Below are 23,897 nucleotides of genomic sequence, written 5' to 3'. Positions count from 1 at the left end.
ATAACGTATTGCTAATAAGGTGTTGTGAAATATAACCTAAAAGAACATCTATGAGAGAAAAGTATTAATAAAGTAAGAAGATCTTATTCAAAAATATATATTTACAAATGAAGAATGAGGCCTATTTATAGGCTAATAACCCATATCTTGATAAAATTTACAAAATAAAGATAATGCTAAGATTTGATTTAGATATATTAAATCCAAATTTTAATCCAATCTAATCTACAACCAAATCTAAGTATACATAATCAAATATAAGAGTTAAAATCAAATTACACTCCTATGTGACATAATGGACATTCACACATATATTCATAACAAAAGTATAATATTTAACGTGTAAATTGTATAAAAATGACATTTAATGTGTAACAACTTTTGAATGAGCGGTCAAATAATAACTTGCATTAAATTAGAATGATCTTAAGTATTTATCGCGTAAATATAGTGCTTTGTCTTTCTATCATAAAGGATAAACTTACTAAAGGACTTATGATCTTATTATAACCATGGTTTAGTTCTTTCTTAATAAAAGAAATAAAATTATATTTTTTTTTCATGAGCTAAAATTATATATATTTTCAAGAATTCAAAGAAAACAAATAGTTAAATCCCAACTACAAGTATAAAATACTAAAAAATTATAAATGGTAATTAGTTATGATAATATTGCATGTATTTTTTTTTCTTTTGCTTTTAGTCTATAAGAGTTCTTCTAAAAATAAAAAAGTAAATAACAACAAACAAGTAAGCAAAGTATTATCAACTAAATAAATTCTTAATAATTCGTGATTAATAATTTTTAGCCCGCAATAGGGTGAAATTATTTCTACTGTTTTAAAAAACAAATTTACTCTTATATTGAGCACTAAACACAATGCTAAACTTTACCCCACTTACTGATCATTATCTCCTCAACATCTGCATCCACAATTGAAACTTAAAATTACAATGAAATCATTTGGAACTTGACATTGTTTCCAAGAAAGAAAAAAGATGATTGCTTTTGTATTTTCATTTATATGAAAAAAGGACAAATATTGGTAGATGTGGAAAGGATTCTAGGGAGAAAAATGGATTTATAATCATATTGAGAGAAACTTAAGTCCCAAAAATTAACTTGTATATATACATATAGAATATTATAAGATATATATAATTAACATTTATCATCTTTTTGTATCAATTTACTAATTAATTAATGCTGGTAATTTAGTACTTTTTAATACAATTACAATTACAATTTTGTATCAATTTACCAATTACAATTTACTAATTAATTTAGTACTTTTCTAATCCAATTTCTCCTGATAACGTAAACATGCTTGGATCGATGTGTCATTGAGAATATATATATATATATGTATTCACTTTCATACTTTAATAGATGGTGCTCAATCTGGAAAATTACTAGATTTTCCAATGAAATTAAAATGATGATTAAAATGTTCAAATTGGATTCGCTAGGACCAAAGGCACTGGCCAATGGCATGAATGTTTTAGCATTGAAGCGAAATAATTAATGTTAGTGGATTCTTGCCTTAAATGCATCTGATACCATTTGTAAATGTAATTAGATTGGCCAAATCTTCAAAATCTTATATTTACTCAAGAAAAATAAAATATTCTTTCTAAATTAATCCTTTTTTCAAATGTATTGATTTATCATATGTAATATGTATAAGTAATTGGATTATCCCATTATCAGACAAAAATAAGAAAATAGAGAAAAAAAAAAGGATAAAATTAGAAAAATTTAGCAAAAATTTACATGCTAAAACGAAAAAAAAAAGAATTAAAATTAAAATTAAAAAAGAGGAATGGCATGGAATGTAGTTTAGGAGAAATCTATGGGCAATATATTGGGGCAAAGCAAAATGGGCAGCGTTCCGACCCAGTTGTTGTGGCATTGGCTGTTGAAGTGAGGCCCACTTACACAGAAGTGGAGTCCTACTCTCTCTACTTTATAAACCAAAGGTTCTCTCTCGTCTTACACAAATTTTTCATCACCTCCACCATTCTTCACCCCTTCTCCTTTCTCGTTCCTCCAATTTTCACCATTTTCTTCTTTTTCGTAGCTTCCCGAAATACAACACCATTAAACAAATAGTAAGCCAAACCAAAGCAAAGCAAATCAAATCTAATCCAACTTTTGCTCATCAGGCAAGTATTCCTTTTTATCTCTTTTGATTCCTTTTTCTTTCCGTCTTGCATGTATTGATGTATATACTTTTATATACAATCACTTCTTGTTCACGTGAATTATTTTAGATATATTCCTCTGCTATTTCTGCAAAAGCCGTTCTGTTTTCTCGCTATTCTTTGTGCTTTTTCTTCTTCGAGATCGGTTAATACTAAGTTTTTTTGTTCTGCTTTTTTGAATTTGTGTTTGTGCCAATGGTTTTTATACGCTTTTGACAAACTAAACTTGTACAGAAACTGAATGATCAGCACGATCAGATATAACTTAGATTACATGTGATGTAGTGGACGATTTTCCAGTTTTGCTCTGGAAAGTGGAAGAAAGTAGCGACTCTTTCTTTCCATCACTTGTTTGGACTGTTGATTTTGATTGATCATCAGAAGTTGATTCCTATTTATCATCGCTAATTCCATCTTTTGATCACTCTTTTTTGATTGCTGCAGGAAATTAAATTAATTTTCTCTGCAAATTAATATTAGCATCCTCTTTGTTTAAACCTATATACTGTTTTAATTTATTTTTTTTTCATCTCATTTACTAGTGTGGGATGTTAGGTAGGGGTAGCCTTGAAATGGTTTAGATCTCAAAGGAATCCGTAACGTATAGAATTCCTTCGTATTTTTAAAATTATTCATCAAATTGGCTATTTGCACTCCACTTACAACAGTTACTGAATGGACTTTTAGCCCCTTAACTAGGTTGGCAGAAGTAAAAAAATGAATAAGGTTTACTTTGTGATCATCACTCCTTTTAATGTTCAGTAAAACTTGGTTTGATAAAGCAATTCTCTTTAAACCTTTTGTCTTTTTACGTAATTATAGGAAGTGATGATAAGTAACGGATTACTATCGAAAAAATTGGGAAAGATGAAAGCAGCAGTGTGAGGGAGAAAGGAGGGGGACTTAATTCTTGAAACAGAAATCGAGCTGTCACGCGTTTATCAAATAAACATTGGTAGATGGATATGCCATAGAACAAAAATTAAGCTAAAGTGATGGTGTGCCTACTTTGATGGGACCCCCTCTCTCAGTGCTTTCGTTTTTTTCTTTCTCTTTTTCTTTGTTTGGGCAGTTTCATTTCGGTTCAAAGTTTTGCTCCAATTGTTTTGTTTTCACTTACGGTAGATTCATACGTGAGATGCACGGATGGTTCAATTATAATCAATTTGATTTTATTCGGAAGAGAAATGGAAATTTAGTTAGGGTCCTACAAAGTTACTGATCTCACATGACGACTTCACATGGTTTGATCGGGAGGTCGAATTTTCGGTGATCTACAATCATGTGGCTATGGGTTGGAAAAGTACAAATGGGCACTATAACACACGATCACAATATTTTTCGAAAAACGATTTTTTATTTGTTAGTTCTAGAATCTTTTTTCTTCTTTTTATTTAACCTTAAAAACAATTAGCACAACCTAAAAGGAAACGTTACGCATAAAAAAAAAAGTGTAAAAGAGGACAAAATTTTTTTAGTCTAGTGAGAAAAAGACACAGAAGGAAAACGAGCAGGGCGGCGTTAAGTGGTAAACAGAGAAGGAAAACGAACAGGGTGGTGTTGAGTGGTAATTAATTGGCACATAGGATTAGAGTTTTCTGATGGCATCTTTGCTCATGCCAAGTCCGTTGTCGGCACACCATTCAAAGTTTGCATCATTCATTCCAATTTACAAAGGAACATTTGTCCAAAAGGACAATCATCATCTAACAATAATTTACTGCTGCTTTTTCCTTTCATTACTCCTTTTTCTGTTTTGTTCTGAAGAATCATAACGTTCCTAGGTTTGAACTATCATCTTGAATCTTGATCTAGCCCCTGCCGATTTCTTTTATCAATTCAGAATCCATTGCAATACCCGCCTTGGCTCATTGCAAGTGTCCACTGCTCATAAGTCAGACTTAATTAATTTTATGAAATTAATAAACCTTTTCCCCAATTCTATACATAATCAAGAGATGAATGTGAAGCTGTTTTCGCTTTAAAAGTTAATAATTACTTCAAACTTTTGAATTTTTAAACATTGGATATTCATAGTGGTACATAGAGTAAGTTTAAAAAGAAGTAAAGCAAATGCACTTTCAAAAACTGGGACTATCTCACCTTGTACCCAAAAGATTTACTGAACTAATTATTAAAATGCATATTAGTGTTATGATCTAGGGTGTTGTCTACTGTAAGGAACATGATATTATTGCCTTAACCATCAATGGGGACATCATTGCTTTGAAGACTAAATTCTGGAGTTTTTTGTTTGTTTTTCATATTTTTGGGTAAGAACTTTGGAATGGGATTAGGACTTCATTTATTATTATTATTTTTAGTTTCAGTACAATGTTACTGAAACTAATTTCTAATGAGTACATGTTTTCTCTCTTGTTTCATGTAATTCTGAACTGGTGAACTTCAATGATCACAGGTGAACAAGTGTTAAGAGCAGCAATTTAATTTAAATATGGAAGGAGAGACTTTAGTCAGTACTGAAATCCCAGTGAAGGATGCTGTTGAGGACACTGAAAGTGTGAAGGTAGTAGCATATCTCTATCTTCTGCAATTTTTGTCAGTTGGTTTTTTAATTTGCAAGTATAACAGGCTGACGTTTTCATTTCTTTTGCATATTAAACTTTGAAATGGTCATTTCTGGTTCATTTATTCCAACCTTTACAATGTTTTTCCAAACTACAAGCAAGAATCTAGAATTTATACTGCTTTAATTCTCTTCACTTTCCTGGGTGTTTCGCCAACAGTTCAGTTTATTCTCTGTTAAATCCACCATTCAAATTGGCGGTGCCCATAAATTTGCTTCATTTTTTTATTTTCAATTTTACTGAAAGCAATTTAGTCTCTTAGCTGAACTGTCACACCACTTCACAAAATTAGGAATGCTTGAATTTATGTCAAATTCTGTTGTTCTTGACTGTGATGCACACTTTAGTATTTGAGGTTGATCAGTTGTTTCTAATGATGATGGCATGGATACACTACAGGCCTCAAACGGAGACTTGCCTCAAGTAGTAGGAAAGAAAGAAGAGGAAGAAACCACCTTTGATGGAGAGTTCATTAAAGTGGAGAAGGAAGCACTGGATACGAAGGATGGTTCTAATGTGGCTAAGCCTGCATCCGTGCAGGATAATGAGCTAACCATCAAGGAAAGAAGCTTAAGCAATTCAAGTAGAGAACTTCTTGAAGCCCAAGAAAAGATGAAGGAACTCGAGCTTGAATTTGAAAGATTGACTGGAGCATTAAAGCAGTCTGAATCAGAAAATAGCCGGCTGCAGGATGAGGTTTTGCTTGCAAAGGATAAGTTGGATGAAGGGGGAAAGAAATACAATGAACTTGATCTCAGTCATAAGAAATTGCAAGAGCAGATCATTGAAGCTGAGCAGAGATACAGTTTACAGCTAACCAATTTGCAAGAGGCTTTGCAAGCTCAAGAGGCAAAACAGAAGGAACTCACTGAAGTGAAGGAAGCATTTGATGGTCTCAACATTGAGATTGATATCTCAAGAAAGAGGATGCAAGATTTGGAGCAGGATCTGCAGAGTTCTGCAGAAGAGGCAAGGAAGTTTGAAGAACTGCACAAACAAAGTGGCTTTCATGCTGAGTCTGAGACCCAGAGGGCATTGGAGTTTGAGAGATTGCTTGAAACTGCAAAACTTAGTGCAAAAGAAATGGAAGATCAGATGGCTTCCCTGAAGGAAGAACTCAAGGCCGTGAATGAGAAGGTTGCAGAAAACCAGAAGGTCAACGCAGCACTTCAAAGCACTACAGCAGAACTTTCTGCTGCTCAGGAGGAGTTGGCACTTTCTAAGTCACTAGTGTTGGACTTGGAGCAAAGACTAGCATCAAAGGAAGCTCTTGTCAGTGAACTGACTCAAGAGTTGGACCTGACAAAGGCTTCAGAATCCAAGGTGAAGGAAGATATCTCAACTCTTGAGAACATTTTTGCTGCAAGTAAAGAAGATCTGCAAGCAAAGGTTTCCGAGTTGGAAGACATCAAGTTGAAACTGGAGGAGGTAGCGAAAGCAAGGGAATTGGTTGAAGCTGGGCTGAAGGACAAAGAAGTACAGGTGTCGATTGTACAGGAAGAATTAAGTAAAGTGCTAAAAGAAAAAGAAGCTCTAGAAACAGCTGCAGTAGATCTCAACACTAATGCAGCACAGATGAAGGAGCTGTGCAGTGAACTTGAAGAAACACTGAAGGTTTCAAATGAGAATTTCTGCAAAACTGATTCTCTTTTGTCTCAGGCTCTGTCTAATAATGAGGAGCTTGAGCAGAAACTGAAATCTCTAGAAGAGCTCCATAATGAATCTGGAGCTGCTGCAGCAACTGCTACTCAAAAGAATCTTGAGCTGGAGGATATACTTCGAGCTTCAAATGAAGCAGCAGAAGATGCAACATTGAAACTGAGGGAGCTTGAGGCACGCTTTATAGCAGCTGAGCAGAGGAATGTGGAGCTTGAACAACAGTTAAATTTATTAGAATTGAAAGGGTTTGAAGCTGAGAAAGAACTGAAAGAATTCTCTGGGAAAATATCTGAACTCACCACAAAGTTGGGAGAGGTTGAGGAAGAAAAGAAACTGCTGAACAATCAAATGCAGGAGTACCAGGAGAAGGTAGCAGAGCTAGAGTCAGCTCTAAACCAGTCAACAGCTCGGAACTCAGAGCTTGCAGAGGAGTTGAAGATCGCTGTGGAGAGAAGTGCTGAACATGAGGACCGAGCTAATATGAGTCATCAGCGCAGCCTTGAGCTAGAGGATCTGTTCCAGACATCTCATTCCAAATTAGAGGGTGCCGATAAGAAGGTGAAAGAGTTGGAGTTGTTACTTGAAGCAGAGAAGTACAGGATTCAGGAACTTGAGGAACAGATAAGCAAATTAGAAAAAAAATGTGAGGATGCTGAAGATGAGTCCACGAGATACTCAGGACAGATATCTGAACTTGCATCCGAACTGGAGGCATTCCAAACTAGGGCATCAAGCCTTGAAATTGCATTGCAAATGGCCAATGAGAAGGAAAGGGAATTGACAGAGTGCTTGAATTTAGCAACAGACGAGAAGAAAAAGTTAGAAGAGGCATCCCATGACTCCACCGGGAAGCTTGCCGAAGCAGAAAATCTAGTGGAAATATTGCGGAGTGATTTAAATATGACACAGCAGAAGTTGGAAAGCATTGAAAATGATCTTAAGGCTGCCGGTTTCAGAGAAAGCGAGGTAATGGAAAAGCTCAAATCTGCTGAAGAGCAACTAGAGCAACATGTAAGAGTAATAGAGCAAGCTAGTGCAAGAAACTTGGAGCTTGAATCATCACATGAATCCTTAACAAGGGATTCAGAACTTAAGCTCCAACAAGCAATGGAAAACTTCACCAACAAGGAGTCAGAGGCCAAATCTCTGTTTGAGAAACTTAAAATTTTTGAAGATCAGGTAAAGGTTTATGAAGAACAGGTTGCTGAAGCAGCTGGAAAGTCCACATCTCTAAAAGAAGAATTGGATCAGAGTTTAATAAAGCTGGCTTCTTTAGAAAGCAATAATGAACAGCTCAGAAAAGAGATATTGGAAGCAGAAAATAAAGCTGTTCAGTCTTCCTCAGAGAATGAACTTTTAGTTCAGACAAACATTCAGCTCAAGAGCAGAGTTGATGAACTTCAGGAATTGCTTAATTCAGCTGTTTCTGAGAAGGAAGCAACTGCTCAAGTAGTTGCTTCTCATATGTACACAATTAGAGAATTATCAGATCAGCATACAAGAGCCTCAGAACTTCGAGCTGAAGCTGAAGCCCAAATCGTGGAAGCAGAAGCACAGTTACATGAAGCTATTGAGAAATACGCTAAGAAAGAATCAGAAGCCAATGAATTGATTGAAAAGCTAAATTTGCTTGAAGGCCAAATTAAAACATATGAAGAACAAGCTCATGAAGCATCCACATTAGCTGTATCTCGAAAAGTTGAGGTGGAAGAGACTCTTGTTAAATTAAAGCAACTGGAAAGGTTTGTTGAGGAACTGGAAACCAAGTCTGCTCACTTTGAAAAGGAGAGTGGAGGACTAGCTGTGGCAAATTTGAAGCTGACTCAGGAACTCGCCATGCATGAGTCAAAACTTAGTGATTTGGAGGGCAAACTGTCTGCAGTCGTGATAGAGAAGGATGAAACAGCTGAACAACTTCACAGTTCAAGGAAGGCTATAGAAGATTTAACACAACAGCTTACTTCTGAAGGGAAGAGATTAGAATCTCAGGTTTGTTGAAAATTTTACTAGTAGCTTAATAAAAAACAGTATGATGATTTTCCTTTTCGTAATATCAGTTACTTTAAAATTCATTTTTAATGTTACAGATTTCTTCGCTGATGGAGGAGAGTAACCTGCTCAATGAAACACATCAAAATACAAAGAAGGAACTTCAATCTGTAATATTACAGCTTGAAGAGCAATTGAAAGAAGAAAAAGAAAACAAAGAATCTTTACAATTGGAGATTAAAAATCTCAAGGCTAAGATTGCCGAGAGTTCCGTGCTGCAAACTCGTGTCAGAGATCTTGAAGGACAGTTGGTGACTGTTGAAACTCAATTGAAAGAAGAGGTAGTTATACTCTGTTAATAAAGAAGGAAACTGACTATTAACGTTTTGAAATTAATGTGATTTTATATAGTTCTGATTATTTTGTTTGCTGCATGTAGGTTGAAAGTGTTAAGACGGCTGCCTCTGTCAGAGAGGCAGAATTAACTTCAAAATTAGAGGATCATGCACAAAAAATCAGTGATAGAGATGCTATCAATGAACAAGTGCTTCAACTGCAAAGAGATCTACAACTTGCTCAGATAACTATTACTGAACAGGTTAGACACTAAATCTATTAAGATTTGGCAGCTTTGTTATGCTTTTTTGTATGATAAATTGACAATCAATACAAGTTTGGCAACTATTTTTACATCAAGTTAAACTGCTAAATTTGAATCAAGAGTTCTCATCATTGTCATATTTGAATTATAAGTAGTAAACAATTGAGCGTAATCATTTGTTGTACACTGTTAAAACTTTGAAACGAACAGAAAGAAGCAGATTCTCAGAAAGAGTTGGAACGAGAAGCAGCTTTAAAGCGTTCCCTTGATGAGCTTGAAGCCAAAAATAAAGAAGCATTACTTCTCGAGGAGCAGGTCAAAAAGTTGGGAGAAAAGTTGCAACTGGCTGAAGCCAAAGTGAAGGTGAGTTCATATATTAATCTCCTCCCCTTCCAGTCCTTTCACATTCACTTCACATCACACCCTTAAAAGTATGGGAAAGAAAGATGAAGCCATGAAAGAAAAGCCACAACAATTGAAATCTAGATCCTAAAAATCTATCAAAAGAGGTTTGCCTGCTCACAGAAGCTCAAAAGGTTCAACAGGTGAAAAGAATTAAAATGTGCTTATCTTCCAACTTTATTAGGGTTTATTTCTTGAAAATTTAAAAGTTGCTTACAAGAAATCATGTTGCAGGGTGATGGGAGTGCGGCTGAGTCCAAGGATGGAGTAGAGGTCAAATCCAGGGATATTGATGGATTAACTTTTTCAGCACCATCAAAACGTAAGAGTAAGAAAAAGTTGGAAGCAGCTTCTGTGCAAGCTGCCTCCTCCTCCTCAGTTACCCACACTGAGGAGGCTTCTCCTTTGACAAGCTTGAAGTTCATTTTGGGAGTAGCCCTTGTGTCAGTGATCATTGGTGTTATCTTGGGAAAGCGTTATTAGGTTAGGTGTCGTGGTTCTTGGTTGATTTTTCTTTTTGTATTTTTCCTTCTTCATATAAGTCATGCACAGCAGAAAGGAAAGCTTTATTTTGTGTATGCTTTCTTGCTCAGATTTTGAGGTTGGTTGGGGAACTTGTTTTCATTCCTTCCCTTGCCCTGTTTGTCAAAGCACAGTTGGTTTATGTTATCATCATTCAAGTTTGTATTCCGTAAATTGATTGGGTTGGACATGTTTCTGGTTTATCTCCTTGCAAACTTAAGCCTTTCGGGAGGTTAACACCCACCATTTAATCCTGATCCTAACCTTTCGTCTTCTCTGTGAAGAAGCCTAGGAAGCTATTCTTGAAGAAAGCTGAATGAAACTGATCCAGTTTTGGAGGTTACATTGGAGCAAATTAGATTATAATCAAGATCCTTTTATAATGAGGTAAATTCCCTTTTCTCAAGTATGAACATTGAACACAGTACAGCTTTGCTCCCTCAGTATGTTGGCGAGAGCAGAGCCTCAATAGGAATTTCAACCTTACAGGGAGCAAAATTTCCTAAACCTACACCATGAATTCATTCCCCCATCACCAGAGTCAACTTTTTTCACTTTCTCCTCCTTTGTCTAACATGTTTCTTACCCAGAATGCTATGGCATTACCAGCCACAATCATAAATTCTTCAAATGGAGAAATCGTTTTAAACTGCCTACCTCATGTGAAAATGGATTCTCCAATTTAACCAGTTTCTGCTGGACCACCGTATTTTCAAATGTCCTCCACCCCCTTCAATCCATTAAAAATCTCTAAATCCGCAAACCCTGCACGCGTGCCAGAAGTACTTGTTTATTATCTTTCCAAAGACTTCTATAAACTAGGAAATAGAACACATCGAAGTGCAGTTACCTGTACCCAAGAAGTCTTCAGTTTCATCACCTGAGGTTCCTGAAAGCATTCTGCTACCAACCGGGGGATCAAGTGACATCCAATCTGAACTCCCATAATCTTCTTCACATACTGCATTATAAGCAATCCAGTCATCACCAATTTCTTTGCTGTTGAATGAGAGGGGGTCCGCAGAATCCTTGTCTTGGCTTCTAAGAACCCTACAAAAAGAATTTAGTGGAAAGTCAGCATTTTCCTTACCATCCAGTTATTGAATACTTCTGATAGATGAAAGTCGGGGTTTAGTGTTTCAACTTACATTTGTCTCAGGTACAAGTTGTATCGAACATAGACAAGATCACTAAGTCTTTGATGCTCAAGAAAATTCCTTGTGTCATGTATTTCTTCAATAGAAATCTTATTTGGCTTGGACCCAATTGAGCTGCAAGTTTGACTAAGAATGCGGATGGCCAAATGTTGCAAATTTGGGCAACCTCCACCATACATAGACCACCATTCACCTAATAATATCAACGAATATGACAGAAAATGCAATTAGATCACAGTTGCAAATACATGATATTCTTTTGAAGGTAGGGGCATGGGTCAAAAACACTTAAATATGTATCTCTCCTATCTTTTAATCATTAATTCTGAAGTTAAAAATCATAGTGGTCTCAATTCAGAAAAAGAAAGACGAGTTTTTTTTTTTCTAATACACATCATAAATCTATACAAAATCACAGTGTTACTTTTTCAGGATGAAAAGATCGTGAAGGAAAACTTGGTGGTAGGTCCTGAAGTTCTAAGGCATCTTTGTGATAGGGGTGTGCAGGAGTTTATTTTCTTGACTTCAACTTAATGAAACTAGAGTTCCAGAAATGGTGGTAATCACCATAATAGTTGCAATGAAACTAGAGCTAGAAATAGTAACTTCAGAATTCCACTCTATATATGGATCCCTACCAGGAAGCAAATTGTCTCTGGCTCTAACTGCCATCGGCCTTCCCAAATCTCCAGTAGCATTTTTATATAAATGTATTTCTCTGACAATTTGGTCCTGGACGTTTGTATCAGGAACCAATCTCTCTATGCAATCAAACATTGATGACAGGATATCATTGTGTATATTTCCCTCAATACTGTAGAAAAACTTGGGGTTAAGGAAGAAAGCTGCAGCATAAAGAGGAATATGTCGCTGTTGTTCCCATCTATGATCTATAATATTCCAGTAGACCATATAATCGTCTTTCTTGACAAGTTCTTTCTTAATTGTTTCTTTTGCTCGGTAAATTCCAGCATAAACGTATCCCATTGTAGATCTCTTCTTGCTACCAACTATTTCTAGAACTTGCAAGAGGGGATATATTAATCGCACAATTAAGATGCATGAATTCCAAAATGACCTATTTTTAACAATATCTAACATCACTACACCCCCTGGCTTCTTTGCATATGGGCATTCCGACCAATCTTGAGAATTAACCATGGCCTGCAATTTTAGCTTAAGATCAGCCATTCTTTTCAACGTTGCAAAGTTTGAAGCAAAACGAGTAACTGCTGGTTCCACAATGTCATTGTGAAAAGTAAATCTTCTCATCATATTCAGAACGACACTATGATTGTAGACAAATCTTGTGACAGATTTAGCTTGTTCAATTGTTTCACTTATCCACTCAAGGTTAGCAAAATCCTCAAGCATCATATCCACACAATGAACCAAGCAAGGAGCCCAATAAAGGGAAGGAAATGACTCCATCAACCTTTTCCCAGCTAAAAAATATTGTTCTTCACAATTAGTGATTACTTGCACAACATTCTCGACTCCTACTTCTTCAACTACCTGCTTAAGCAATTCATTCAGATGATCTGCAGAAAAAATAACACGGGATGCATCCACTGATTTCAAAAACACAGTTGCTTGAGGACAATAAACCAAAAAACTTAACAAAGTTCGGCCACTTTTTGGGCTCCATTGCTCAACTAGAATAGAACACCCTGTCTTCCCCCACATTGTTTTGTTTCGATCAATATCATCCTTCACTTCTTCCATCACATTCTTCAATATCCACCCTCGAAGGTCTTGAGAGGAGGGTGGTACAATCCCTGATCCCGTGGAAGCAATAGCATCAATCATTGGTTGAAAATAAACCGAGTTAACCGCATCCAAGTTCACTCCAATATCATACAAAAATCGCCCTATGGCCATATGAACCGGATTCTCTGCCCCTATTGAAACCAATGCAAGATCACTTTTGGCACAAGAATGACTATTTGCTAACAAACTTCTATCTCTTCCTCTTTTTCTACTATCTCTAATTCCCTGACTAACTTCTCCTTTCCCATTCAACACTAAACTAGAATCAGGTTCCAAAGAGTTCAAAACTTGAATGGGTTTGACCCCATTGTTCACATCATCAGAGTAGGCAGATTTGTCTATCTCACCGGCGTGTGGACTACTACCACCGCAGGCTAATAATTCGGGAATTGCATTTTGCTTGTTGTCTTGTTTCAGTAAAACCCCGTTTAAGCTTTCTTGCATAAGAGCCCGAACCCCAGGTGGAACTTGTTCACAAATTGGACCCTGACCTTTTCGACCGGCAAGATGTTCCTTAAACCTATGAATCCCACCCCCTTTAAACATTTTGCCACAATACATACACTTAATTTGTAATCTTTCCCCATTTTTAAACGCTTCACAATGGTTCCAGGCAGGATCTTGCTTTTGCTTAGTAATTGATATAGGCGTCAAATTCAACTCCATTAAAACAAACTCCTGTTTTTTACTTTAAAAAGCAATAAAATTTAGGTAGAATTACACAAACTTACTTCGTTTTTCTGGTTTCGGTGGTTCATCTGAGCAAATGAACCGAGTGAACCGGTTTGGGAGAGGAGGACCGGTTGCCTTGAGCCCAATTGGTTTCCGTTTTTACTGCTACCTGTTGGGTTTTTGAGGTTTCAACGATAAATTAGTCTCTTTGTTGGTTCGAGGGAGATTTTGAACCAACGAAAGCGTTAAAGGTTTTTTTGGGTTAATTGGGAACCTTGGCCACTGGCTGAGAGGTGAATGACGATTGGTTAGACCGGGTAATTTGGTCTGGTCATGCCCAAGGCAGAGAGTTTTTTTTTTTTTTTCCCTAAGGCAAGAGGTTTTATTAAATAAAAAATTTAAATTATTTTAAAATTTTTAAATATTTTTTTATTTTTTATTATGTTTAATTAAATTTTTATATTTTTATTTTAAATTAAATAAATTTTTATAATTAATAATTAATTAATTATTATTAATCAAAATATTTCTTATTATTCTATATTACACAGCATGTTGATATCATGATACATTGATATGATATAAAGACATCATTGTTGGACATTTTCATCCTTCACATAAATATCATGTTTGTATTTCATGAATATAAAATGATAATGACATTTTAATTAATGATAAACTATAAATTACAAGAAGTAATTTAATTGAAAATAAAATTATACAAGCTTGATTGAATAGAATAGAAAAATAAAAATATATTTGGATTTTTTAAAAATAATTCAAAGACTTTTTGAAACAATATGTCTAGATTTTATTCCTAGTGCTATCTTAATTTACTGACCTTATTGGTCAAATTAGGGCATTTATGTCTTAGATCATAGGATAACAAATTCTTTTTTGTAATATGTCAAACAGATAGATAGAGAGCTAAATACTAGCATACACTAAAAACACACCATGAAATGTGAAGTATACAAAAGGAAGTATTAAAAATACACGAGATGCTCCCACCATTCATATATACTTATAAATATTTTCTTTTTTATTGACTACTAGAAAATTGATTGTAAAAAAAATAAAATACTACAGCTACTACTACTAATATTATTATTATTATTTTCTATTTATTTTAGAAAAATAAAAACAAAAACTCATTAGTCAAAGAAGTTCAATGACAAAAAGAAATGAAAACTCTTTGGATAATTTTTTTTATTTTTAATATTTTTAGGCATTATTACAAAAAAAATCATTATATTTAATATTTATCGACATTAGTATAAAAAAATTAAAAAATAATAACTTCATATATTTTAATATTTTAATATTATTTTTTTATGTTATTATTTACTAATTTAAGGGATAAAGTTTGAAAACCTAAAATCTTACAATAAAAAGAATGTAACTTTATATTTTAATATACAAAGATAATTTTGTAAATTAATATTATATTTTCAATAAAATGCTTCCAAACCAAACAGTGTAATGTGATTTTCTCAAGGTTTTAATTAACATATTCTTATTTATATCAAATATTATAATATTATATTTTCAACAATTACATTTCTAGTAAAACACTAAACATCATTTATACAGTATCTCAATTCATATCAAATGTAAATGTGATTGTTAATATTTATTAAAAATCTAAATCGATCATCATTAATAACTTGAGTTTAAGATTCGAAAATTCTATTCCAATTTAGAATGAAAAATTTATTGAGTTAGTAGTATTTGGATTCGAGTGATTACAATTGATATCAAAACAATTTTAATCTTAGGGATGTATATTGAAACTTATATAAAAATTTAAATCAGTCATTATTATTAATTTTAATTTTAATTTTTTAAAAAATTATATGATTTAAATGTGGAAAAAAAATCGAAGAATTACAATAACGATAGCACTCATTATTTTCTGGTTTTGTTACAGTCAGCTGCAGCTAAGCAAACACGTCAGCAAATTGAGAGGGTTGTGTTTGATTTAATCAATCAACTAACACGTAAAACAGGCGGATGGCAATAGGTGCGGGCGTCCGGCACCCCCCAAGACAGACCAAGAAGCCCCCACAGCCAGATCTTTATTACTAGCAAACATGTGTTTTGTACGTTGTCCGTTTTTCCAGGGAAAAGACCAACTTCCCCTTAGAACCTGCAAAGTGGGACTCACGCCCTCTTTAGTCAATGATCAATAATTTCACATTCTGCCTTAACACTAGTACACTTTTTCAGGCTTCGAACCCCTAGATTAGATCAAACCACGTCACTTTCACTGCCAGGATAAAATTATTGAGTAAATGCTGCTATGGCCTGTGGGTGTGGCTGCTAATTTTCTCAACACATTGACATATATGTTTTTTTTTAAAATTAAAAATAAACAATCTTTTCAAATTCAAAAAATTATTTTTTGATTTTTTAATTTTTTAATTATATATAAAATTAGTTTTTATTTCAAATTGAATTATATAATTATTTTTAATTATTTTTAATATAAAATCTTAAATTCATCAGTACAAAAGGAAAAATGACGAGCTTCCTCGGCTTAGCTAGTAGCAAAAATGAAACCCACCCAAGGCTAAGTTTTTTGGATTCATAAATTAGTAGTAATTAAAATTTCTCGAGTGCAAGAATAAAAGGGTATGGGACCAATTTATACAGGAAACGGAGAATTGCCCAGCATCCTCAGCTCAACATAAGAGAAAAACAATAAAAATGAAATTTAAGCAAAAGCAATTACTATGATATCATTATCACCATGTGATAATCCTCCACACTCACGGGAGCCATATGGAAGGATATTCCTTGCTTTACTTTTTTCCTTTATTTCAGCTTCTTTTTTTGGTTCACTTTTTCACATCTCTCCATGTATGTTTGAAAAGTTGATGGAACAAACCCTTTTTTTTTTTCCTTAAAAGAACTGCAACATCAGCCAAAAGATTGACGAGAGAACAGAGTTGTTTCTCCAATATTATTATTGTTATTATCATGAATCTATAAACCAAAATCTTGAGAGATTTAGAAACTTTTAGATACACAAAAATGATAGTATATTTTTTAATCGGACGGCTGCCACGCTGAGGCAGTCAACAAAGACAAATCCTTCCACCCCAACTTGAGGCACCCATTTTCCTCCACCAGGGTGTATCCTTTCCATGGGAACATCCCTAGCAGAAGGCTAGCTTGGGCCGCCGGGTTTCCACCCAACGATACGGGTCGGAAACCGACCCGTCTCAACTCTTCGCCCCATCTCTCCACTTTAACCTCACCCGTCCTCTTGGGCCCACCTACTGCCACGATGTTCCTTATCTCGCTCCCGAACAGCTGCTGTTCCACCATGTGCCTTTCGAGGCTGTCCAGACCTAATCCGTCCCCAAGCGCGTCGAACAACGCGCTGTAATAATGCAATGCCTCCACGAACCTCCCTAGAAAACTACCCCCGTGACTCAGGTCCTGTTCGACGATCGTGATTAATTTCGGCTTCACCAAAGTCAACAATCTCAACGTCCCTAAATCACTCCCCGTAATATCGTACAAGCAATGATGCATCCAGTGAACCACCACGGCTTCACTCGACTGCACCCCGAGTTGACTCAGATCTGTTACATTTCCGATTTTGCCCTCCAACGGATGAAACTCGAATGGCAACCCCAATGAAGTCGCGAAATCGGCGAGTCTTCTCCCGGTCGACTCGAGGAGCTCCGAAGAGGATCCGAACCCGGTGATTCTCATTGAACGGATCTTTTTGGACCGGGAAGCGAGGATATGGAACAATCCTGGCCATTGGAGACCTTGCATAATGTCGAGATCAATGACGTGGACACGATCTTCACCGTCCAAGGCTTGGAAGATGGCTTGATTGGCGGTAAAGTGAGAGAATTTGACCAAAGGACTTATCGAATTATAAGATTGCAAAGCATTGAAGATCTTTTGGGACTGAGTTAAGGTAAGCGACTTGGTGTCGAGAGGAGAATAGGCTCTTAAGCAAGAACTCACCACACGCGCCTGGAGTGCGTGTGCAAAGTACGCGCCGACGCGTTCGGGAGATGAGCCGAAGGGAGAAGAGAGCTCCGAGATTTCAGGTAAAAGATCGGTGGCATCCTCGAGGTTATCCATGGCAACGCACTCAGCGCATTGGAGCAGGAGACCTAAAAGTCTTAGCCCCGTTGACTCACCTTCGATTACAGTGTCTTCCTGTTCATTGGCGGCCGTTTTGTCACCGGAGGAGAAGTTAGGACGCTTAGTGGAAGGATCATCGGCGGAGGAATGGTCGCCGGTGGCGGCGGAGACGTCTCTTTCGACGCGCTTTGACTTCATCGAGGAGTTAGGATTGGAGCTGGGGTTGGAATTGATTGGAGATTGAGGAACTAAGCTTTGAAGCATGATCGATTAGGAGCGAGAAAGTGAATTTAGAGCGAGGGAAAGAGAGAGAATAGATTCGAAAGGTGAGGAACTTTTGGGAGAAAAGGGACAAATCTCTTTTGAAGAGAACGGCAACAAAAGTTTTTCCTATCCAGAGCTTTTTGCAGAGATGTGTCAGAGATTGAAAGTTGCGGGGGAAGGTGCTGTTTGGGTGTTGGGAAACTGAAGGAAAATTTCTGTTAAAGGAAAAAAAAGGTCGATAACTTTTTTCTCCATTTTTAAAATCATATTATGTGATGATCGTTAGGTAAAGGGAGGCTGTCGTTAAGTCCGTTTGATTAAATGGAAGGATTAGGAATTGAAAATGAAATTAATTAATAAAAAATGTTAATTAATTATTAATGAAGCATATTTATGTTATCATTGGATTCTGGGGATGTTGTTTTGGGTAAGATTAAGGGATGTAGATTTGTCTTTACGTTAAGACATCGATAGGTCTAATAATTACGTTTACGGTAGTAATTTTTTAATAATTTATGGTTATATCGAAATAAATATATAAAATGGACTTTTTTTTGAATAAATATATAAAATGGATTTTTATAACTTAAAATATATGAGAACATAAAAAATAATATAAACTCGAGAAAAGGTTAAAAGGGTTGTGGGTATATCATTTAGCGTATGGTAATTCGTAAATATGGGTATGTCATTTAGAGTATAGTAATTCGTAAATATACTTACTTAGTACTATAATATAATAATGGTTGGCATACAGTGTAAAACTTTGTACGTAACTGATCAAACAGTACCCAACTTGCTAGAACCGCTTTTTGTGGGCTCACTCCGGTCCGCTTTTCATAATTTTCTTTTGTTAAAATTTGAATTTTATCTTTTTACTTTTTTCAATTCTGTAATTTTATATATTTATAATGTCTCAATTTTAATAAATTTAATTAGATAATAATTAATATTTTTTAAATAAAGAAAGTTTAAATTTTCTTATTTAAAATAAAATTTTTTGTATTAACATGTTCAAGTTAGTATATCATGTCATCAAACATAAAAATACAAAATTGAATTTAATTGTAAAAGTTCAATAATGTTATTGATTGTTTTTAAATTAAATTTTAATAAAAACATATGAATTAAATTCATTAAAATTAGGATAAAAAAGACTAAAATAATATAATTAAAATAGTAGAGGGATCGAATTCATTTTCTTTAATTTTATAAATCTTAATTTTTTTTCTCATTTTCATTATTCAAATTTGAATATGTCAATTACAGGTTTTAACTCATAGTTGTTGAATTGTTTCCTTGAAATTTATTATTATTATTTTGAATATGTAATAAGCTTAAATTTATTATTAGCGAGCGGATTAAGCTCTCAAAACAAAAAGTTATGTAAAATTGTGGAATCCTCCTTTAAATTTCAATAAATTATTCATTTTACCTTTGAACTTTTAAAAATTTATCGATAAGTGCAGTTGTGAGGTGTATAAGTTCATACTTGAGTTAAATTGTTTCATCAGCAAATTTGTCCTCAGGCAAAGCCCAAACGAAATGCCATAGAGTGCTCAGATCGATTAAAAGAAGGGTAAAATACAAACATTATCTTCAGCTTTAGTTGAAAATACACCTAATTCTATAAAAAGGTAATACTGTTGATCACCAAATTTATTTCAAACAAAAAGACAAGTATACACCTACACCTTTCTTTTATATTTGTTCATTTTATATATTCTTTTGGGTTTCTCTTTTCATCTCTCTTTTTTTTTGTTCAACATTTCTTGTTTTTAATTACAAAATTGTGAGAAGATTTAACTAATTTTAAAATCTATTTTAATTAGATTAAATTATAATTCAACTATGCATCAAATATATTAAATTATATAATTTATTAAAAAATAATGGTCATCTATGAAAGTTTATAGAAATAAACCTCATTTTGTTTATTTTTTTTTCTACTTTTTCATTTCTTTTTCTTTTCATTTGAAACCTTTTTTTCACATTAATGGTAATTAATTAATTTTAACAAAAGATAATTAATATATTCATATCAAAGTTAATATATAATCTTGAATTAGAATATAAATGAATTAAAATTTAATTTGGAACAAATTAAAGATGATTTTAAAATTGTTTAAAAAAAAGATGATTTTAAAACTAATTAAATTTCACAATGAACTAGATCTTATAATTTTATGGTTAAAAGAAGTCCTGTGTAACCAAAAAGAAAAAAGAAAAGAGAAAAAATAAATAATTAATAGAAGATATGTTTGTCTTTTTATTTAAAATTAACTTTAATATTAACAACATTATTTTGAGAGGTGAGAGAGAGAGAGAGAGTGTGTGTGTGTGCTCATTTTACATTTCCTTATTTATTGTTATCAAGTATTTTGTAAAGTCAAAGAGTGAGTCATGTTTAGAATATATTCTACTTGAAATCCCAAAATGAGAAATGATATCCTACTTGTTACCAAAATGGGTACATTTATACTTCCTTCTTGTCCAAATCTTCAAAACTCTGTCTCTTTGGTAGACGAAGTACTCAAAAGTTTATTCATACATCATTTAACAATACAAATATTTGTTAAAAAGATGTGATCTGATATCAAGACTAAATACAAAGAATTGAACCACTTACCCTCCTCTTAAGTTTTAAATTTTAACAATCTCGTTATGTTTTATAAGAGAATTACAATTAAATCCCTTTTTTTTAAAAATAAAATTATCAATACAAGTAGAAATTATAATTTTAGTCAAATATTATATTTCATATAAAAAAATCAATTAAATGAACCAATCAAACAAACCAACCAAACCACGCAATTGAATCAAATTAAATGTACAAAACACAATATATATTACTAGTTTTATCTGTGACTGCACAAAATAAGCATCTTAACATTTCCACAACCATAGCCAGATTAAATAATCTTTAATTATATATATATAAAAAGATAATCTTCGTCTCCTCTTGAGTAATACAACCAAGTTCTGAAAACCACATAACAAGAACTAATTTTAAACATTTTTTTGATGTTTAAGTCATTCAATTCTTGATTTTTTCTAAAGAAAAAAATTATAAGGATGGTTTCTGACAATTTGAAAGAGAATTTCGATTGATCTTAAATCACATAATAAAATAAAAACGGAGCAAATGGCCCATGCAAAGAGTTTTGCTAGTACTTTGTTGTTGAGAGTCATAAACTTAGCTTCCTCGTCTGTGTCATCATTTCTGCAGTGTCTGCAGTGTATGATATATGAATAATTGAATTCCATATTTCCGTTCAGTTCCATACTATCAACATCTAGAGAATAGCTAACACAAGTGATTTAGATTTACTGTAACTATAGCATAATTTAATTTTAATGGAACTGAATGGTATAGTATTGATATTATCCAATTGTAAATATTCTTCCAACTAGTTTAGAGATTACGGGGTAAACAAGAAATAAAATAAAATGAAGAGCAACAGAATTACCAACAAATGCCAGCATTTATGGGTCCTAAGCCAGATGATTACAAATGACAATAATTAAAAAACCAAACTGTGAAGGAATTAAATGTGTAGATTGGCTTAATTCTGAATAAGCAAACAGTTCTTCTCTAGTATATGAGATGCAAAGCATGTTTGCATAAATGCAATGTTGGATTCAATATACTGACAACTATAACACCCTTGGAAACTAGAATGTATGAAGGAACCAGGCACGTAATTCACAAAAGCAACCATCATTAAGTGGACCACACCGAGTGAATTCGGTTTGGAAGGCACCTTAAAACCCCAGAAGTACTTCATCAAAGCAAAAAAATTCTAAATTCAGGATTAATTAAGCTAAAAAAGAAGCACAAGGAGAAAAGCATTCGCACAACCAAAATGAAGAGGTCATGTAGCTAAAAGTCTATGACCATTCATATATCTAGAAACTACACATCCGCTGATGCAATTAAATGGTCTTCTAGGATTTCTAGGCCCCAGCACACCAAGACTTATCATAGCTTTAATCAGAGGCACTATCACAAGAATCCATAAGTGGGAAACCCTAAAATAATCTCTACTTTCAATTCAGCTTTGCAATTTCAGACAAGCATACCAAACCCATCTACAGTATAAATAATATAATTGCCATCACAAATAGCAGTCGTAAAATCATCTTGCCTTTTGAAGAACAAAAGGAATCGAAATGAGTAGAACGTGAAACAACAAAATGAATAACAAACAACTAGCAAAGAAACCAATTTGAACCAAAAGGAACAAAACAAATTCAGAATACGTCCTATCTTCTCAAAAACAAGAATCTAATGGCTTTTAGCTTTTACAACTAATACCTACAAGCTTAATTTCTTGACCAATGCTGATTACAACAATATAGCCAAACCAGCAAATCGACAGCCTAATAATCACCATTAAGGATGGAAGAACTAAATTGCAAATGCCCTTTAAAACCAAGAAAATTGCACCCAATCAGATCCAAAATGCAACGGGAACAACAATGCACCTCAAGATGAAGCATACCACTTTCTCATTTTGACATCAAATAAGCAGCAATAATTATACAAAAAAAGCCACACAATAAAATATGTTCTAACATTAAATGATTTAATTATCATCTTCCAACGTTCTACAGCTCTGCGGTAAAACAATATGATAGATCATAAAGCATGCAGAAAGGTTCAAAAACATAAATTTCTGACAGAAATGAGCAGATCACGTATCAAAATATAACTAAAATAAGAACCCAGAAAAATCTCATCCGAACAGATTCAAATCCAAAATGTTCAAGACACTAGATAAAACTCAAACTTCTTTTCTTCAAAATGACAATATAATAACTCAAAAGCGACAACACCAACAAAACCCTTAAAACCTAAGCTTAGTAAAGAACCACCTGTTCTTTCCAGTCTTGAACCTCTCTTCAAACCTCTCCTTAGTTGCCTTGCAGGCAGCCACTTTCTTGTCCTTTGTCTGAAGAGCATCGACGGTGACCACGTCTTTCAAGTCCACGTCGAGGGTGTAACGCGTGGGCATCAGATGCTGGTAATTCACGAGCTTGATGAAGCACTTGACGCGTGACTTCTTGGCTGTTTTCTTGGCGGAGTCCTTTCGAATAACCTTGCTTGGGTACTTCTTTACCCCTGCAACCAAACAGTGGCCGTATGCGCGTTCACGTGTGCCGTCGTCGAAGGATTTCACGATCACGGCTTTGCGTCCGGCATATCTGCCTTGGAGGACGATGACGGCCTTGTTGGGTTTAAGAAACTTCACCATGGTGACGGCGGCTGCAGCGGCTCTGATTCTCTCCTCCCAAAAACCCTAGGTCGAGGAAGATAGAAAAATGAAAATGCGCTATATATTCAATCAGGAATGAAACCCTAGCGCCCTTTTATTTCTCGATGGGCTTTTTTATTAAAAGATTGGGCCTGAATTGGTGTGGGCCTCTATTATTTGGTCTACTAGAACCATTGCCGAAGCAAGTGCTTGTTACTAAATTCTGATAGAGTAGTCTTAAATGTTTTTGTTTACATATAGTATCATTATTTTTATGTGATATAATACTTTAAAAAATATTTGAATTATTTAAGAAAATTAAAATTATTTTATTTTATTCAATTAAATCTTTATATATTTGTTTTGGATAAAATATCTCTATATCTCTAAGTTTTAATCAAAATTTTAAGCAAGTATATTAATTTTCTAAATGAACACTCAACTAAAAAAATGTAAACATCATTAATAGAGATTATGAAAGAACTAAAATATCATTTTTTTTCTTTATTAATTTAAAAAATTATTCTATTTTTTTAAAAAAAAATTAAAGAGCATCGATTAGTGCTCCCCTCTCTTGGGGAACAGTGCTCTTTATTTTTTTCAAAAAAATAATAAAAAATATATAATAATAATTTTTAAAATTAATAAAGTACAAAATTATCATTTCAATATTGTCACGTCATCAAACTAATCAAAA

General features: G+C 34.0%; 4 protein-coding genes and 1 long non-coding RNA gene across 5 annotated transcripts; 2 read left to right on the top strand and 3 right to left on the bottom strand.

The window, feature by feature from the left end:
- On the top strand, window positions 1,994-10,140 carry LOC18612258 (myosin heavy chain, non-muscle). Its single transcript, XM_007048957.2, has 7 exons — window positions 1,994-2,166; window positions 4,625-4,732; window positions 5,193-8,441; window positions 8,540-8,782; window positions 8,881-9,039; window positions 9,253-9,405; window positions 9,679-10,140. The coding sequence occupies exons 2-7, from the start codon at window positions 4,661-4,663 to the stop codon at window positions 9,925-9,927; spliced, it is 4,125 nt and encodes a 1,374-aa protein (XP_007049019.2). The 5' UTR covers window positions 1,994-2,166; window positions 4,625-4,660; the 3' UTR covers window positions 9,928-10,140.
- Window positions 10,342-13,615, bottom strand: LOC18612259. Its single transcript, XM_007048965.2, has 4 exons — window positions 11,762-13,615; window positions 11,115-11,316; window positions 10,817-11,016; window positions 10,342-10,731 (listed from the first exon to the last, which is right to left on the bottom strand). Exons 1-4 carry the CDS (start codon window positions 13,557-13,559, stop codon window positions 10,679-10,681), a joined length of 2,253 nt encoding a protein of 750 aa, XP_007049027.2. The 5' UTR covers window positions 13,560-13,615; the 3' UTR covers window positions 10,342-10,678.
- On the top strand, window positions 11,309-11,677 carry LOC108662969. The gene is made up of 2 exons (XR_001928872.1): window positions 11,309-11,388; window positions 11,556-11,677. It is a non-coding gene; the product is annotated as an uncharacterized LOC108662969 (long non-coding RNA).
- On the bottom strand, window positions 16,500-18,277 carry LOC18612257 (scarecrow-like protein 23). Its single transcript, XM_018114383.1, has one exon. It carries the CDS (start codon window positions 17,940-17,942, stop codon window positions 16,617-16,619), a length of 1,326 nt encoding a protein of 441 aa, XP_017969872.1. The 5' UTR covers window positions 17,943-18,277; the 3' UTR covers window positions 16,500-16,616.
- LOC18612256 (60S ribosomal protein L27-3) lies at window positions 22,595-23,279 on the bottom strand. The gene has a single exon (XM_007048953.2). It carries the CDS (start codon window positions 23,198-23,200, stop codon window positions 22,793-22,795), a length of 408 nt encoding a protein of 135 aa, XP_007049015.1. The 5' UTR covers window positions 23,201-23,279; the 3' UTR covers window positions 22,595-22,792.

Source organism: Theobroma cacao, chromosome 1, assembly GCF_000208745.1.
Source record: "Theobroma cacao cultivar B97-61/B2 chromosome 1, Criollo_cocoa_genome_V2, whole genome shotgun sequence".
Classification (NCBI taxonomy): Eukaryota; Viridiplantae; Streptophyta; class Magnoliopsida; order Malvales; family Malvaceae; genus Theobroma; species Theobroma cacao.
This window is presented reverse-complemented; position numbering and strand designations above follow the sequence as displayed.

Coding starts and splice junctions, on each gene's coding strand:
- LOC18612258 (XM_007048957.2), top strand. CDS start 4,661: ATGGAAGGAGAGACTTTAGTCAGTACTGAAATCCCAGTGAAGGATGCT. Junction 8,442..8,539: donor GGAAGAGATTAGAATCTCAG/GTTTGTTGAAAA, acceptor TTAATGTTACAG/ATTTCTTCGCTGATGGAGGA. Junction 9,406..9,678: donor TGGCTGAAGCCAAAGTGAAG/GTGAGTTCATAT, acceptor ATCATGTTGCAG/GGTGATGGGAGTGCGGCTGA.
- LOC18612257 (XM_018114383.1), bottom strand. CDS start 17,942: ATGCTTCAAAGCTTAGTTCCTCAATCTCCAATCAATTCCAACCCCAGC.
- LOC18612259 (XM_007048965.2), bottom strand. CDS start 13,559: ATGGAGTTGAATTTGACGCCTATATCAATTACTAAGCAAAAGCAAGAT. Junction 11,317..11,761: donor CAGAGACAATTTGCTTCCTG/GTAGGGATCCAT, acceptor TGATATTATTAG/GTGAATGGTGGTCTATGTAT. Junction 10,732..10,816: donor TGAAGACTTCTTGGGTACAG/GTAACTGCACTT, acceptor GCACGCGTGCAG/GGTTTGCGGATTTAGAGATT.
- LOC18612256 (XM_007048953.2), bottom strand. CDS start 23,200: ATGGTGAAGTTTCTTAAACCCAACAAGGCCGTCATCGTCCTCCAAGGC.